This window comes from Centroberyx gerrardi, chromosome 19 (assembly GCF_048128805.1).
Source record: "Centroberyx gerrardi isolate f3 chromosome 19, fCenGer3.hap1.cur.20231027, whole genome shotgun sequence".
Classification (NCBI taxonomy): Eukaryota; Metazoa; Chordata; class Actinopteri; order Beryciformes; family Berycidae; genus Centroberyx; species Centroberyx gerrardi.
The window spans coordinates 8,771,223-8,786,152 of record NC_136015.1 but is presented as its reverse complement, the minus strand read 5'-3'; the positions used below and the strand labels follow the sequence as shown (position 1 = coordinate 8,786,152).

Here is a 14,930-nt window from a genome sequence, read left to right as displayed (position 1 = left end):
CTCCAGTATCAAGTTTAAATATAATCTATTCAAAGATAATCAGCGCCTTCTTGGTAGTGGCTAATCAAATTTGTTTGTAAAATACTCAACGCGGCTTCATAAAGTTATGGACAATCACGTGTTGAATGTTGCCATAGTAGGGATGGATAGAGAGCAGAAATGTGCCAGAGAGAAACTAACTGGAATTTGATGGCGCTATCCACTGTGCTAAAATATTTGGGGTAATTCAAAAATAAAATTATAGGAAATGTATAATACAACAGCCGCATACGATTATGTGAGTTGAATACCAATGGCTCCGAGATAATGTGAGTGCAACTGCTCCTCTCCCCATGAAATCTCTGGGGTAATTCAATCGTTGCCTTTTTCCATCAATTCACGGCCGGAGCAGGCAAGGGGCGATATTCTATCCGCGCCGTCGAGATAAGCTAGAGCTTTAAAAGTAATAAAATTGTAAAAGCAATTACCAAGCCCCGGCGAAACTGATTGAAGGAACAATACAGTGATTGGTTTCAAAGGCCTGGATTTCTGAGGGAAATTATGTAGGTGATTTTAAAGTCTTCATTCAAAAACAGATGTTGGCATGGAGGTTGATTTTGACTGTGAAAGCTGCTTTGCTGTGTTTCTGTCTAAAATGTATAATCTAATGTACCACAACATATCCGTTTAAGTCTCATTTTCTCCTCGTTTCTAGCAATGTTATACCCGAAAAGGAAGAGAGAGACGGATGTCAAACAATGCATGTGATGGATGCATCAGATCAAGCATAGCCTAATTGAGAAGCTGTCCTCTCTGTGATAATGGTAAGATGAATTCATAATTCGATATGGGTTTGACATTGAAGCAAGGCAAAAAATGACAGCAAATTGCATGTAATGGCTCAATTTACTGCAGTGAAACTCAAGCACCATTCACCCCACTCAGCATCCACAGGATACACAGCACATGTATGGGGCAATTCAGTGGGGATAGCTGGGAGCAGGGGGCATTAAAAACCAGCAACTGCAGGTTCCTTGCATGGGAAACTTCCACGCCACTCCTCATATACACACGGACGCACATTATAAGGGTCACAACAGCGTTAATGTTTTAAATCCTTTGCACGTCTCACGATTCTGTTACCCACGCTGCAGACGTGTAATTCACCAGCTGAAGTACAGGCTGAAACTCCTGCCGTTATCATTGTATCAGAGCAAGTCAATTCCCTCCTGTGTCACTGAATGTGAACCCAGTGTTTTCTGTATACCACCTCCCCAGCTGCCACTCTTTCCCAAAATGTTATCCACATCCATTCAGAGAGTAAAATTTTGGGGGAGTGTAGCATTAGAAGCGTAAACACCGTTTTCCTATCATCGGCTTAATCATTTCCAACTGAAGCGCATGGGAGTAATTGCTACGCCAGCGACTCCCCTGCTGTCACGGCTCTGAGGGAGCCTTCTGCAACATTTTTGTGACGAGCCGAGGCAAAACAAAGCAACGCTACTCTATTCGAAGGGATGGAGCTGTCAGAAGTTAACTCGGAGGAGAAGAAGAAGACGCGGTGTGACGTAAATGTAAATCCAGCGGGAACAACTCTGTGCCTTAGTTGCATCTGTACTTTGCATTCAAGAGCCTTCGCTTGAAGATTTCGGGTTGGGGCCATCTTTGTTTTCCCTAGGCCGAGTTTAGGGAGCACATACCGCATCTTGGTCTCAGAGTAAATACATACCACCCCCAAGCTATAGGACCGTGTGAAGGTGGGCCCAGGCTTAGAAAGAAAGAAACAAAGTCAGAGGCTAAGAATTTGACATCCGACTTGACGTCTTCCCTAAGAGAATGCGTCACTTGCTGCTCTGTAACTTGGTGCGCCGGCTTCGATCCGATGTTTGAAATGGACAAAAACACAAAGAAAAAGAAAGTAAGACGTGGTCCCAAGGCTTTTGTGTATCCATGGAAACATATCACAGTTGTAGTCTCTCTACCTTGATCCGGCCCGTGTCTTTTTTCTCCTCAAACATCTCAGAGCAACAGAGGCATGAAGGTAGTCGCCGACGCTTGTGTCATTTGCACAGAACGGAGCGAATCCGAGAGTCCGGTCTCTTCCTCAGCATGTCCGTTTAAGCGCATCACTTGGAGAGGCGGCTAGGATTCGTCTAGCCGCGCTTTCTTTTTCAGTGTGAGTCTTGAGTCTCTCCCAGACACAAAAATGTCAAGTGACTGCACATGAATCACTGCAACGAAGGAGAAAGAGGGCTGAACTTGGAACGGCGTTAGAGACTGGCGTTACCTTCGGTGTTGGGTTTTCCTCAGTGGTTTTCTACGCTGTCACTACTTGTTCTGGGTAGACATGGATTTGATTTATCGGTGTCCAGAGCATCCTTGTGGCCGTAATACTTCTATGCCATATCTTTAGCATTTCTAAAAATGCTTCCTGCAGTGGAAGATGAAATGTCAGCATACTCTAAACTGTGTCTGGTTGAATCTTTGGGGGCTTAGTGATAACAGAAAGAGATAGACAGGAGATGCTTTGGGGCAGATTGCTGATACAGCCACAACAAATGTGTGCACGAAACACACACACACGCGCACGCACACACACACGCTACACAGATTCTCTCTACAGCCTCACTAAGTGCTTCTTTCAGCAGCCCTAGCTACCTTTTAACCCCTGCTCTGGACACAGCTGCCTTAGCAAGCAGAATTTCATCCCTGCTTTAAAAAAAGGACAGAGTCAAGCTCAAAAAGTAATAATGATAGAATCCTTGTCTCCAAAGTGGCCTTCAAAACTCACTGAACTTTTAATTCATCCTCAGCCGGAGACTTGTGGCCTCCGATGGAACTTTTCAACAGCCTCAAGAGCAGACGGTCAGGGGAAAACTGGGTGCCCAATTACTCATCTGGTATCCAAAGAAAGCAAGCAGTGTATAAAAAAAAAAACAAGCCAATGGAAAACAGAGAGAAGAAAGAATCCAAACAGTCCAGACTGTTTCTCTCTGACTCACACAGGTTCACAACAGGGCTGTCTGCCATACAGTTCACTTGCACAGAGATCTCTGTTAGCTACAGGCCAATTTCTTTGCTTAAAGTTGACCGTAAAATTCCCTTTGGGTTTAGGCGGAGGACAGTGAGAATAGTCATCACAGCGTTGCTCGCAGTATTGCTCCCGCCAGCTGCAGTTTCAGGTGGAAGCTATTCCTCAAAATATGGGAAATGATAAAGAAACCATGTAAAGTTGCAAAAAAAAGCTGTTGTCGTCATTGTTGGCATTTGTCGTTATCGCGTTGTCTTGACATGGTTTCTTTTTGTTTGTCTTCTCTCCTGCGGGAAAGAGCCTTTGCCACTGGAGGAGATGTCTCTTGAATGTATTTCAGCGGGTAAAATAATCTTCCTCTTTCCCTCTGCCCAGGGAACTATGGATGTCCTCTGTTGGCAGGCAGGCAAAGATCGGGCGGCCTTCTCTTCCCCTAGCTGAATCGAAGATGAATGCGGGGATGTCAGGGGTGGAGGGTGTGGGTGAGGAGAAAAGACAAGACATTGTGGGAGAAGGGCAAGGAAAAGAGGAGTAATTGAAAGAAAATATGTGAAGAAGGGTAGGTAAAGGCAAAGATGGCCAAAATAAAAAAGAAAGGTGAGCAGAAATAGAAAGAATGTGTGGTGATAACAAGAGGGAAAACACAAAGCACAAACAGAAGAAATCCTGTATGAGCATTATCGGAGCATAGCCATTTTCAACAGTGCTTCACTAGCATTTCAAAACTACAAAATATAATATCTTGGACTTTTCCAACAGAGCATAAACAGACCAAATGAGATGCATTAATATGAGAGAGACAGATCAAAGGAAATGCAGCTAAAGAAATCCAATCACAAATGACTTTTGGCAGAGGTGGAGTTTTCTACCCTTTAGAAAATCCTTGAGGGACGGTGTAAAATGTTTAGCTAGAAATTGGATTCTGAGAATCTGTGTCTTGTTGCTTCAGCAGTTCTGGTGCTTTGGCTGAATGTGTGTCTGTCTATCTCGGGGGTAACGGCAAGGTGATGAAGACAGTAATACACTTTTCAAGGCTGCTTTTTAGCAAATTGTGCACAGCTAAAAGGAGCCTCTCAATTATCTCAACTACTTTCAGAGAAGTGTGAAACAAAGGACACCTGAAGCCGTAACGGTCCATGCTGACTGTTGGTGGTGTTTGATTCTCACCTCCGGAGGAAGCAGTCGCTATACCGCTGTACACACTGTGCTGACCGTGAACTCTGTCTCATTGGCCATGATGTCGGTGGGTTGGATGTTGCGGTCATACATGGGGTTCTCGAACGTAGCCCGTCCGTTGGTGTTCTCATGGCCCACGTAGCCATTGAAGGGGACTTTGGGTCTTCTTCTGAAATTAATACAAGTCCACCCATAATAAATAATTAAACATAATACTTCAACTTCACATAAGTGATTTGTTTATATTAAGGTTAATATATGCCAAGCAGTTTGAAGAAATCCATACAAGGTTCATGTATTATATACAATAAAAGCTAATTATTTACAGTGAAATCAAGCAAAATTGAAAGTAAGACTTTTGCAGAGGTGAATTAAGCTGTAAGCCCTAGACTGAAAAATGCTCTCAATGGAATCAAAGAGATTTCTTGCAACACCAGATTCTAAGTAATCCAAGTCTGTCATAATGTTGCTTGTAGATGATGCAGTAGTGTGTAATATAGCGATGGTGGGGCTTTACCGGTGTTTGTAGAGGTACAGTGCGAAGCCTGCAATGATCATGGCTATAAAAGGCACTAGGATGGCTGCTGCCACTGAACTGCTGTAGCCTGGGTTGTCTCTGCCGGGGTCTAAACTCTCTGTAGGAAAAAAAAAGAGAGATTTAATTCAACATTCATTCAGTACTTTATGACTTCATTGGCAGGCAAAGGGGGGAATGAAATAATGGCACAATCAAAAAGGAGGAAAATTATCCTATCCACCATCCGCCAAGAATTCATGACAAGTTTTAGCCAATTGAGCAAAAGAATAAAAAAAAAGAAAGAGAGAAAGAAAAGGAATTAATGTGGCAGAAGAGGAGGGGAGTCAGGAGTGCTCCATTTATGCATAATAGACTGAGCAGACAAGTGATGTTATGTTATTTATTTTTATGCTTTATTTTAATTTTTTTTCCCCCTGGGAACTTCAAATTCCATTATCCTAACAATGACTTTTAATTATTGACATCAAAGGCCGTCAGCTATTAAGTCATTTCGGATTCACTTTCCAATTTATGGAGGTCTGTGTCTGCACCGGCAACAACGGGAGAGTGACGGCCCACCTGTTCGCCACAGAATGCCAAGAAAGCTCCAATAAAGGCCGAGCGACAAACAAGAAGGAATTCAATTAGTGGGCCAATCAACCCCCTGCCGGATGAGCGCGAGCACGCAGCACATGCATAGGCGCACATCCACGCACGCACACACACACACACACACACACATACACACACACACCACCACCAAAAATGTCCACAAATTGAGTAGGATTATTTCCAAGACTTCCAAACACCCATACACACGTGGATGTCCTGGCACCAACCCCAGTCCTCTGTATTAATAAAGAACTGTTTGCTCAATCTGTGTGCTGGGGCAGGGTGATGGGGAGGGGGGGGTTGTGCACCTGCCGCTGAGCCAGCCTCCTCATTACAGCAGAGTTTCATATGCACTAACTTTCTATGCACACACACACACTCGCACTACGATCACACCGCAGACCTTCATGCTCAGTTCTGAATTTGCTGCTCAACTCTGCGCAGAGTAACAATAACAAAAGATATCACATCTGTTTTTGCACCTAGGCTTCTCCTGCTCTCTATGCGGGCTAGTCTTCCGGCTGACATTGAAGGGGCTCCAATACGCTAAATTATTGGGTAAGTTGTCGACGGCGTGGGCAAGAGAGAGAAAAATGGCAAAGCCCTTCATTATCTGCTCTACTTGCTGTTGCTTCTACCTCTGTGAAGAGAAGCATACAGGTCCAGGACAGAAGTCTCAGGTGAATGACACAAGATTTACTTATTGTCATGCCAACACTGACAAAGTCTGATCTGAGCGTTTAAATACGAGCCTAATGTAAGCCGCGTGCCTTGGAATCCAATTCTGTAGCACATATCCATGTGGCCCATATTGGAATTTTAAAAATGTGACTCCACGCAGCTTTTTGCTGGTTTACACAGATTATAAAACATCAGATCTGTGTCCCGTGAGGAAAAAAAAAAAAAAAATCAAACTCGGACACTTCTGACATTTCGTTCCCACTGCAGCTGCGAACGTAGCCGCAGACACATCTCACATAAACATAACTCTGTCTTTTCCCTCTCCCTCCACCTAAAACACCCCCGTCTGCACACACTAAGCCACAGGGACTTATCAGGCTAAGGCTGTCAAAGCTAAAAGAAAAATGACATTTTTTAATTAACCACCACTGATGGCCAGTGGAGAGTTTAGTGCTGGGAGAGCACACGGGTACACATTTAATTTAATGTATATCAGATTACTCTGCAATCTCATGCGTTTACTCGGGGATGAGATTAAGTCCAACTTTTGTGGGTTTCATAGACCAACTTGAAATTGAAGACATGACACACGATGCAAGACATGATGTTTTAAATCCAATGCTTTTATGTGATTTCATCCTGTCTGATAGCACAATTGTTTTTTTTTCCACTTTTTTGACTTTTCATTTCTTTCTGGCTTCATCTTTCATTCTCTCTCCCATATGTGCCCTCTCTCTTTTTCTTGCTCTCTCTCCAAATAGCTTCCTCAGTTCAGACAGATGAGTGGGGAGTATTTTCAGTTGCGGGGGCAGAACTATCAAACCATTTAAGAAATAAAAAGACACACACACACACACACACACACAGGGAATGACTGTAAGACTGCGGCAGCCATCCAGAGCCGTGGAGTCGGGATGTAAGGATTTGTTGGCTGCAGACTGCAAACTGTAACAAACTCGCAGCCAGGAGGATCACTTGGATGGGATTTCTAGGTCACATGCTTCAAGAAGAATATACGGATGGCTTTGTGGAGGAAATGCTCTACACCTGTAGGAGCATGGCAGAAAAAGATGCCGAAGTACCAAAGGATGACATGGGAGAAAGGATGGATGATATTTACTGTATCAGACAATGAGATGCGGGGTTACTGGATATGGCGACGTCTCCACAGGCATCGACACACTACCCACAAACCCCCCAAGAAAAGCTTTTGTGCAGTTATGTGTTGAGTGCATGCGTGTCACTCTCTGTCTATCATGTGTGCGAGCTTTGTCCGTTGGTGTATTGTCGTCTAAATTGCTTTTCCTGAATTCTCAGCCATATTTTCCAGGAGTGTTTCGCAATTGTAACAAAGAAATCGCAAATCCTACACGGAAAAAATTGCATGCTGTGCAAGCAGATGTGGCTAAGCTTTACGGATGCAACACAAATCTTTTTTCTTTGACATCTGGGATAGAAATCCAGGCGGGAAAAAACACACAGACATACGTTCACCCCCAGGAGACCGGTCACGGTGGATTCTATAACCAATTGGACAGCTCACTCACCCAGTCTCTGGAGACCAAACTGGCCGAAGCCTTTTCCTCGGACGAATCCCTGGTACACAAAGGAGTTGGATGAAGAGATGTAGGACACCTAGAGAGAGGGGAATGGAAGGGACAGATACACTTTGTGTGTCACGTCTGGGCTTTACAAAGGGGCGTATCATCAAAGTGTCAGCAGCCAGCGTACGCTGAAAATGAAATATCATGTCACAGGGGCTGAGAGGCGCTCTTATGGCTGACATTTAATATGACACTCGACGTTTTTCTGCTCAGAAGCACAAACAAACACGCTCAACCGCACGCGCACGCGCAAACGCATTACACAAGAGGAGCTTTCGACTGTGCACAAGACACCTTTGCTCATAAACACCTCTGTGCTGTGTATCTTGTGAAACATGCACGTAAAAATACACAACCAGACGCACACACACACACACCGTGACCTGCTTTTTTAATTATATCTGGAGTGTGCTGCATTAGAGGTGCCTGAGGTGGGGGGATAATATGGGAGAGGGGAGAGGAGGGACCCTGTCGAGTCCTGATTACCAAGCAATGATTTAACTGACATTTTAATTAAAGAGAAAACTCTCTGTGGGCCCTACATCTCCCCAGTGTGACAGGGTTAGTGTGCATGTGTGCCCGTGCATATTTGTGAATTTCCCTCTCGTTCACATGTGGATACTACGCCTGACTTACAGTTCCCATGGTGTTATCTGGTGTGTTTATATGTGCGTGTATGTGCGGCACAATGTGTGAGTGTGTGGGAGTGTGCGTGTGTGTGATGCATCATGTGCACAGTCAAACAGAGAGGTGCTGGATTGAACGTGACCCTGGACTTGCACTTACGTGTCCGTCGAGGGCCCAGTTGTCTATCTTGAACTTGTTTACAAAGATCTCCACGGGGCCTCTGATCTGGTGGACCTGCAGCAGCAGTTGGGCTTCCTCCCTCTTATATGTACCTACACAAACAATGGAAAAGGGCGCACAGGGTCATTTTGAAACTGTGATATAGACATCGGCATGTATTTTTACAGTATGTTGTACTTCATACCAGTACGTGTCTCTTCATGTGTTAGAAGATACTAGACACAGTAACATCTAGAATCTAAAATAATATGTCAAAAGATACTATGGTATATCAATGCTTCTTTACCATTGCAATAATGTATAGTTCTTTCTGAATACGAGAATAGGATTGTGGAAGTTGTGTAAAAAATTGCAGCTAAAGTGTGAAGGTTCAGCAGGTGCAGAAGTGCATCCACAAAAATAGACTACAAGTACAAAACACACTCATGCATTCACATTTGATGAGGCAAATTCACATAAGTACATAAGTAGAAAATGGATGGGCGCCACACTCTCTCTAATTATGCTTTAATGGTGCCCATCCACTTTGTACTTCTACACAATATTTTTTACCACACTGTGATGGCGTTTGATACTGTGGATTTTCCTCATCAAATGCGAATGCATGAGTGTGTTTTGAGGGCCTTGACTGTGACTGCTGTGGTCTTGGTGTACCGACCGGCCAGTTTGAGCTCCACCCCGCTGTGGTCGATGAGCGTCCCGTTGACCCGGTTGCTGAAGGGCTCAAAGGCGTTGATGCTGAGCATGGCCGGCTGCTTCTTCCCCAGATACTCATAGGACCCCCGCCACAGAGAGTTCTTAGCAAACACACCGCCTGGGACTGAGAGAGGGAAGGGGATTCAAGAAAATGAACCAAAGAAATGCATGTTTTTTGTCAAACAGGACAGCGGTTGTCAAACATTTTCATATCAACAACCCGGAAATAGACACATATTAGGCCACGGACCCCCACTTGATAGATTTTGGTAGACTTTTATTGTTGATTGTCATTGTCGTTCTTCTAATTTGGATACTTTCTAGTCAATTAAATTATGGCAAATTTAAACTATTCCTCATTTTGCTGGGAAACCACTCAAGGGCAACCACTGACATATGAGAAAACAAACTATCAGAGGTTTAAGAATCTTCGCATAGTAAAATACAGTCAGAAAGAGTCGGATAATGAAAATAAGAAGGACTTACCTGGTAGTTTGGGGGGTGGCTCCTGCACTGTCCCCACTGGGCTCTTGCCACTCGGGCGGTTATCAGCTGGAGAGCATAACAAAACAGAAAATAATTCAGTGGAAATATGGTTTACAGGCTCACCCTGGAATAAAGGCATAGTAATTATATGCCTCAGGGGTAAAAAAGACATTCTCTTCCTTTGACCACAACAGCAGCAAGGGAACTGCGGGAGGAGGAAGTCATCATCAGCACTTCCTGTCTCCCTGTTATACAAATAAGCCCGGAGCGGGGTTTGCCTGCGACAGGGCCTGACTCATGTTGACAAACAGCAGCCTGGGCGTCCCTGCAGGGCTAAGGCTAAATCAGAGACAGAGTTTTAGGGAGGCACTTTAATAATGCCTTACTGCCCGTACGAGACCGCGCAAATACGCCACAGTAGTAAACATACACCCACGCAAACAAACAGAGAGATGAGGCCTTTTCACACATAACCACAAACGAGGAAAAGCATATTGATGGTAATGTATGAGTAGGTGCATCGGCTGGCATACACTTACACAGACGCGCGCACACATGAACAAACGCACACAAACGCACACACACAATGCCCGAGCCCTGTGCTTTATTAGCTGCCAGTCCTTTGAGCTGCCCTTCCGTCACTGCGCCCACAGGTGCTGTTAATATCCTGTATATCTGTGCTGAGGCCAGTTTTCTTTCCTGCCTTCACTCTTAATGGCAGGGCCTTAAAAATACCCGTCACCCTCTATATTTCAGCAGTAGCTCGGCTTGGAATCCATCACACAGATATCCCCCCTAGTACAGCCTTCTCTTTAAGCCATTAGCATTCATCTACCCTGGATAATTGTGTGTCGATGACTCTATTTTTCCTATATGTATTTAGGCCAATGCCTGGGGGTGTCTTAATGGCAGTCTATTTGTCTGGTAGACCTTGTTAACACTGCCTCACCATTTATAAGAGGTGCTTCTGCTAACCTAATCAATGGGATGCATTGGCCTAATCGGGTTTTTGCACCCTTGTTAATGTTTCATTGTGTGTTTGCGTGCGTGTACGTGTGTCTGTGCGTGTGTGTCCATGTGGTGTAATTGTGTGATGGATGGGCCGTCCCACCCTGGCGTGTGTCTGAGAATAAGCAAGTGTTAACGGAGCCATTCATCAACATTAGCCGAATCCTCCATTTCCCAACATTAGCCACCACTGACTCTCGCGGCAACGATACAAAAACCCAGTGGTTCGAATAAACAGCGCTAATGCAAATTGCACATGATAATATGAGGAAGTGTTTAGAATATGCGTGTGCCTGCCTGGAAACGTGGGTGGGCATCTGCACTCACTTGCATAGTCTTATGAGGTTTGGTGAATGTGTGTGTGTGTGTGTGGGTGTGTCGGTATTTTGGCTTTCTTTCTCTACGTTCTCTCTATGAGTCCAACTATGGCTGTACCTGCACAGAGAGGCGGCTTCCCGGTCCAGCTTCCGTCGGACCTGCAGGTCCTGTGCTCTGATCCCCCGGCCAGGTAGAAGCCAGGCTGGCACGTATAGATCAGGGTGTAGCCCAGGGACGGCAGCTCGATGGCACTCACATCAGACTGGGCTGGCAGCTCCGGCTGGCTGCAGTGGTGGGCTGGGTGGATGGATGTATAAAGAAAGCGAGAGAGTGAGAAAAAAAAAAAAAGGAACGGAGGAGAAAGAAAGATGTGGTTGAAAAGAAAAAAAAGAAAGAGCCAAGGTGGAGGTGGTGGTTCAAGGGAGAGTGTGGAGGAGAACAGCATGTAGGCGTCAGATTTGATGTTAGCACAAACCTTTGCTCAAGGTTTCAAGCCTGGCTATATGCGTCTGCAATATGTACGGACTGTGTACTGACCAATGCACTCAGGTTGGAAGCCGCTCCAGGTGAGGTTGGGCAGACAGGTGCGGGAAATGGAGCCCTGCAGCAGGTAGCCCTTTCTACAGCTGAAGAACACTGTGCTGCTGATCTGGAAGAGGACACACATAGATGTTTGTCTTTGACTTGGGGATGTGGATGGGCAAACACGCACACATGAATGCCAGCAAACAGACTTGTGGACACCCTTGCATGCAAAACTGTAGAAGTGTGATCATGAGTGTTGGGTTTGTTAGTCAAAAAAATATTCATTATATTACTTATTACTCTCTGGGTGCAGTAATTTGTTACACTACATGTTATATTGCTATTTAGTTGCACCTCCAACACTGGTGACTGCACCCTCTTTTACCTTAAAAAAAAATCAGGATAACTCAATTGCCGCGACTGTGTGCTTCTGTGTGAATGATCAGGGGAATCAAGTAGCGTTGATGTCCAATGTTCTTGTCATCTTTTTGCTCGATAATGGAAATACCTCCACCCAGTGAAGATAAACTTTGCTGTCATTTCTTATCTAGGCTAGCTCAGTGTATGTGCACATCAGCGGAGAGGACAACAACTACTGTAATTCTGATGCAAACAAATCGGGAGGATGGGGATGGGATATCGTTTTTTGATAATTCAACTTCAATCTGATATTTAGAGAGGGTGAAAATAAAAGTAACAACATATTTTTTCGATTAGTATCACTGAAATTGAAATAGTAATTTGTTACTCTACTTATTACTGGGAAAAGTAATAATATTACTGTAACGCAATACTGATTAAAGCATTACCACCCAACACAGGTGATGAATCCCTAAACCCTCACGCCAATCATAACATGTATCCTTGGATCCTCATGTTGGAGGATTTTCTTCATCCCTGTTTGTCCTTGTGAGGACAGAAGAATAAGATAACAATTGCATACACAACCTAACCTAAGGCTAATCTTCCCATGAAGTTGGTGAGAAGTGAGAAGAATAGCCTAACAAATCAGCACAGATGAAGGACCCATTAGCAGCACGATGCACGGTAACAGTGGGAAGACGGCTTTGAGCTGCTCGCTGCCTTGCTTGCTCATGACCTAAATATCAAGCTAGTCATTGATTCAACCTTGCATTCCACACTGTAGCAGAGTAATGAGACGCAAAATTTGAGGTAAATAACATTTCACCAATACCTGAATGATGATTTATCTGTTACATAAACAAAGAAAATACAAACTATATAAGTCCCAAATAACGCCAAAAACACCAGTTTGGAATTTTATGGTTTTCTTTTTTTCAGTTCTACCACGTAAGAAATTGGTGCACTGAAAGGCTATGAACAGATTTATGTTCAATACAAAAATGTATATATATACTCTGTGACCAATGTATTCTTACCTGGTAGCCTTGACTGTTGTTCTGATTTCCAAAGAGAGGAGTGCCGGGGTCTCCACAGGTAGTGTGACTGGGATCTGAAACACACACACACACAATAATTCTATGATAACTATTCTTCTCATGTGAGACATGTAACAGCAAGTCCCATTTGATATGCATGTCACTCAGGAGAAGCATACAGATATGTCACCTTAGACTCTATCTTTCACAGGCCTGGGGTGAAATACTGACTGACGGAGCGAAGGCCATAAATGAATACATGCAGACAACCCTGTACACATACACACTCACACATACACACAAACACAGACATAAATCCTACAAAGTCATTCATTAGTAAGCCAGTGTGTGATCTGAAACAGCTCTGTATCCCTGCTCAGTGCAGCTTACAACACAATGACAAGCTCTTGGGCCTTATCAGTACACACACCCTGTTAATCAATTACCAAAAGTCTGCAGCCAAGGCTGTGTTTCATTACATTATCACCCAGTGAGACAAATGCATTGTGTTGATCCATTAAAAGCTAACTGTAAATTTTGTAGGCTGCTGCACTTAAGAGTAAGTCAGTGGGTCATTTTTTCACACACTGCGGCCTACAACATGTTAGGACAATCAAAGAAGCGTCAAAATTCAAATCACCACATTATAAATGCACATTCACAGTACGTACAGTACATAGTCACCAGCTGCATTACATCCCAGTTCCTCAGGCTATGGGCCAGGCCCAAAATGGGTCACAGGCTTATCACTGGTGGGTCCCCAAATGACAAGAAAATTAATATACTTTCATGAGCCTGAGTCTCAGGGCGACACTGAATTTCTCATTTGGGTCTGAGGCAGAAAAATTTCAAGAACTCCACGAATTACATCATTTAAAAGGGGTTTCACTCAGTCTCAGTGCAAAGTAATCATCAAATATAATACTTGAGCAAGAAGCCACATGAAGCCAGTCTTTATAGTGATTTTAGAGCAGCTAAGAGGCGTTGTCAGGCACTTTGTGAAGCGGAGTCTCTGTAAAGCATTGCATCAAGAGGCTTATTGCTTTTAGAAAAGAGCAGTACAGAGAACATAAATGTACAATAAGTATTTTATTATTAATCATAATAATTAAATTTCACAAGTTAATAGCAATATGGTTCTTGAACACTAGCTAAACAAAGTGGTTGCTAAGCAATACATAAGTAGTGGAATGAGTGGTGATTTTCAGTTAGTGCATTAATGTTTAAATTAACTGTTATAGGGTCACAGGTTTGCATATATTGGGTATTTTACAATCGCTTCAAACAACCAAAGAGTATTGGGGACTGGAACTATCCATTCTATATTATCTACCATTTGTTTCTGACCATGTATTGTGATTGGATGAGAGGACTTCCATGAGTGCTTCTAACGAATGGTATCACTCTGCACAGGCAAGGATGTTAACTGCTTAGCAACAGGAAATATTTTGGCAAAGGGCCAAAATATGATTATCAAATCAAAAATGTAAAGCTTGTATATTTGCTTAATGTTTGATACTGTTGTCAAAATGTTGTATAAAAAGAAATACCATACTCAAGGTTGTGTGCTTGGTTGTAGGAACGAGGCCACAGGCCAAGTACCACAATGTAACACTCCCTCTATGTTTGTTATTGTTTCAATATATTACACTAAATACATACACAATACCTAATGCCTTAACCTGAAGAGCATCCTAGTCCCATACGGTAGCTCACCTATGCAGGAGGGCTGCGTGCCGCTCCAGGTGCCGTCGTATTGGCAGTATCTCCTGGTAGAGCCGACCAGGACTAGGGGAGGGTAGCAGGAGAAGGAGACGGAGGAGAGGTAGGTGAAGCCTCGGTCCTCCCTCCTCCCTTGGGCCGGGATCCCCGGGTCGCCGCAGAACACAGCTGCAAAGAAAAGGAAGAGAAGAATGGAGGAAAGAGAGAAACAGGGAGACGCGAGAGATATATTGAGAGCCACAAAGCGCGTTGGATTTAGATTGGATTTTGATTTGATATTTCGCAGCGGGCGGGATACACAGGGTGAGGAGCGGCTCTGAATGTCACACAAGAGTCATGCATACTTGGGTGAAACAACACATCAGGGA

The 14,930-nt window shown here is 43.9% G+C and overlaps 1 protein-coding gene across 1 annotated transcript in view; it reads right to left on the bottom strand.

The window, feature by feature from the left end:
• Positions 1-4,195: 4,195 nt before the first annotated feature.
• csmd2 (CUB and Sushi multiple domains 2) overlaps positions 4,196-14,930 on the bottom strand; it is a 235,940-nt gene continuing 225,205 nt past the window's right edge. Inside the window, exons 62-71 of the mRNA XM_078290607.1 lie at positions 14,557-14,730; positions 12,841-12,914; positions 11,453-11,564; positions 11,033-11,212; positions 9,590-9,655; positions 9,066-9,227; positions 8,387-8,499; positions 7,544-7,631; positions 4,704-4,821; positions 4,196-4,355 (exon numbers count right to left, since the gene is read on the bottom strand). Of these exons, the coding sequence (XP_078146733.1) occupies positions 4,196-4,355; positions 4,704-4,821; positions 7,544-7,631; positions 8,387-8,499; positions 9,066-9,227; positions 9,590-9,655; positions 11,033-11,212; positions 11,453-11,564; positions 12,841-12,914; positions 14,557-14,730 (1,247 nt within the window). The remainder of the gene's footprint in view (positions 4,356-4,703; positions 4,822-7,543; positions 7,632-8,386; positions 8,500-9,065; positions 9,228-9,589; positions 9,656-11,032; positions 11,213-11,452; positions 11,565-12,840; positions 12,915-14,556; positions 14,731-14,930) is intronic.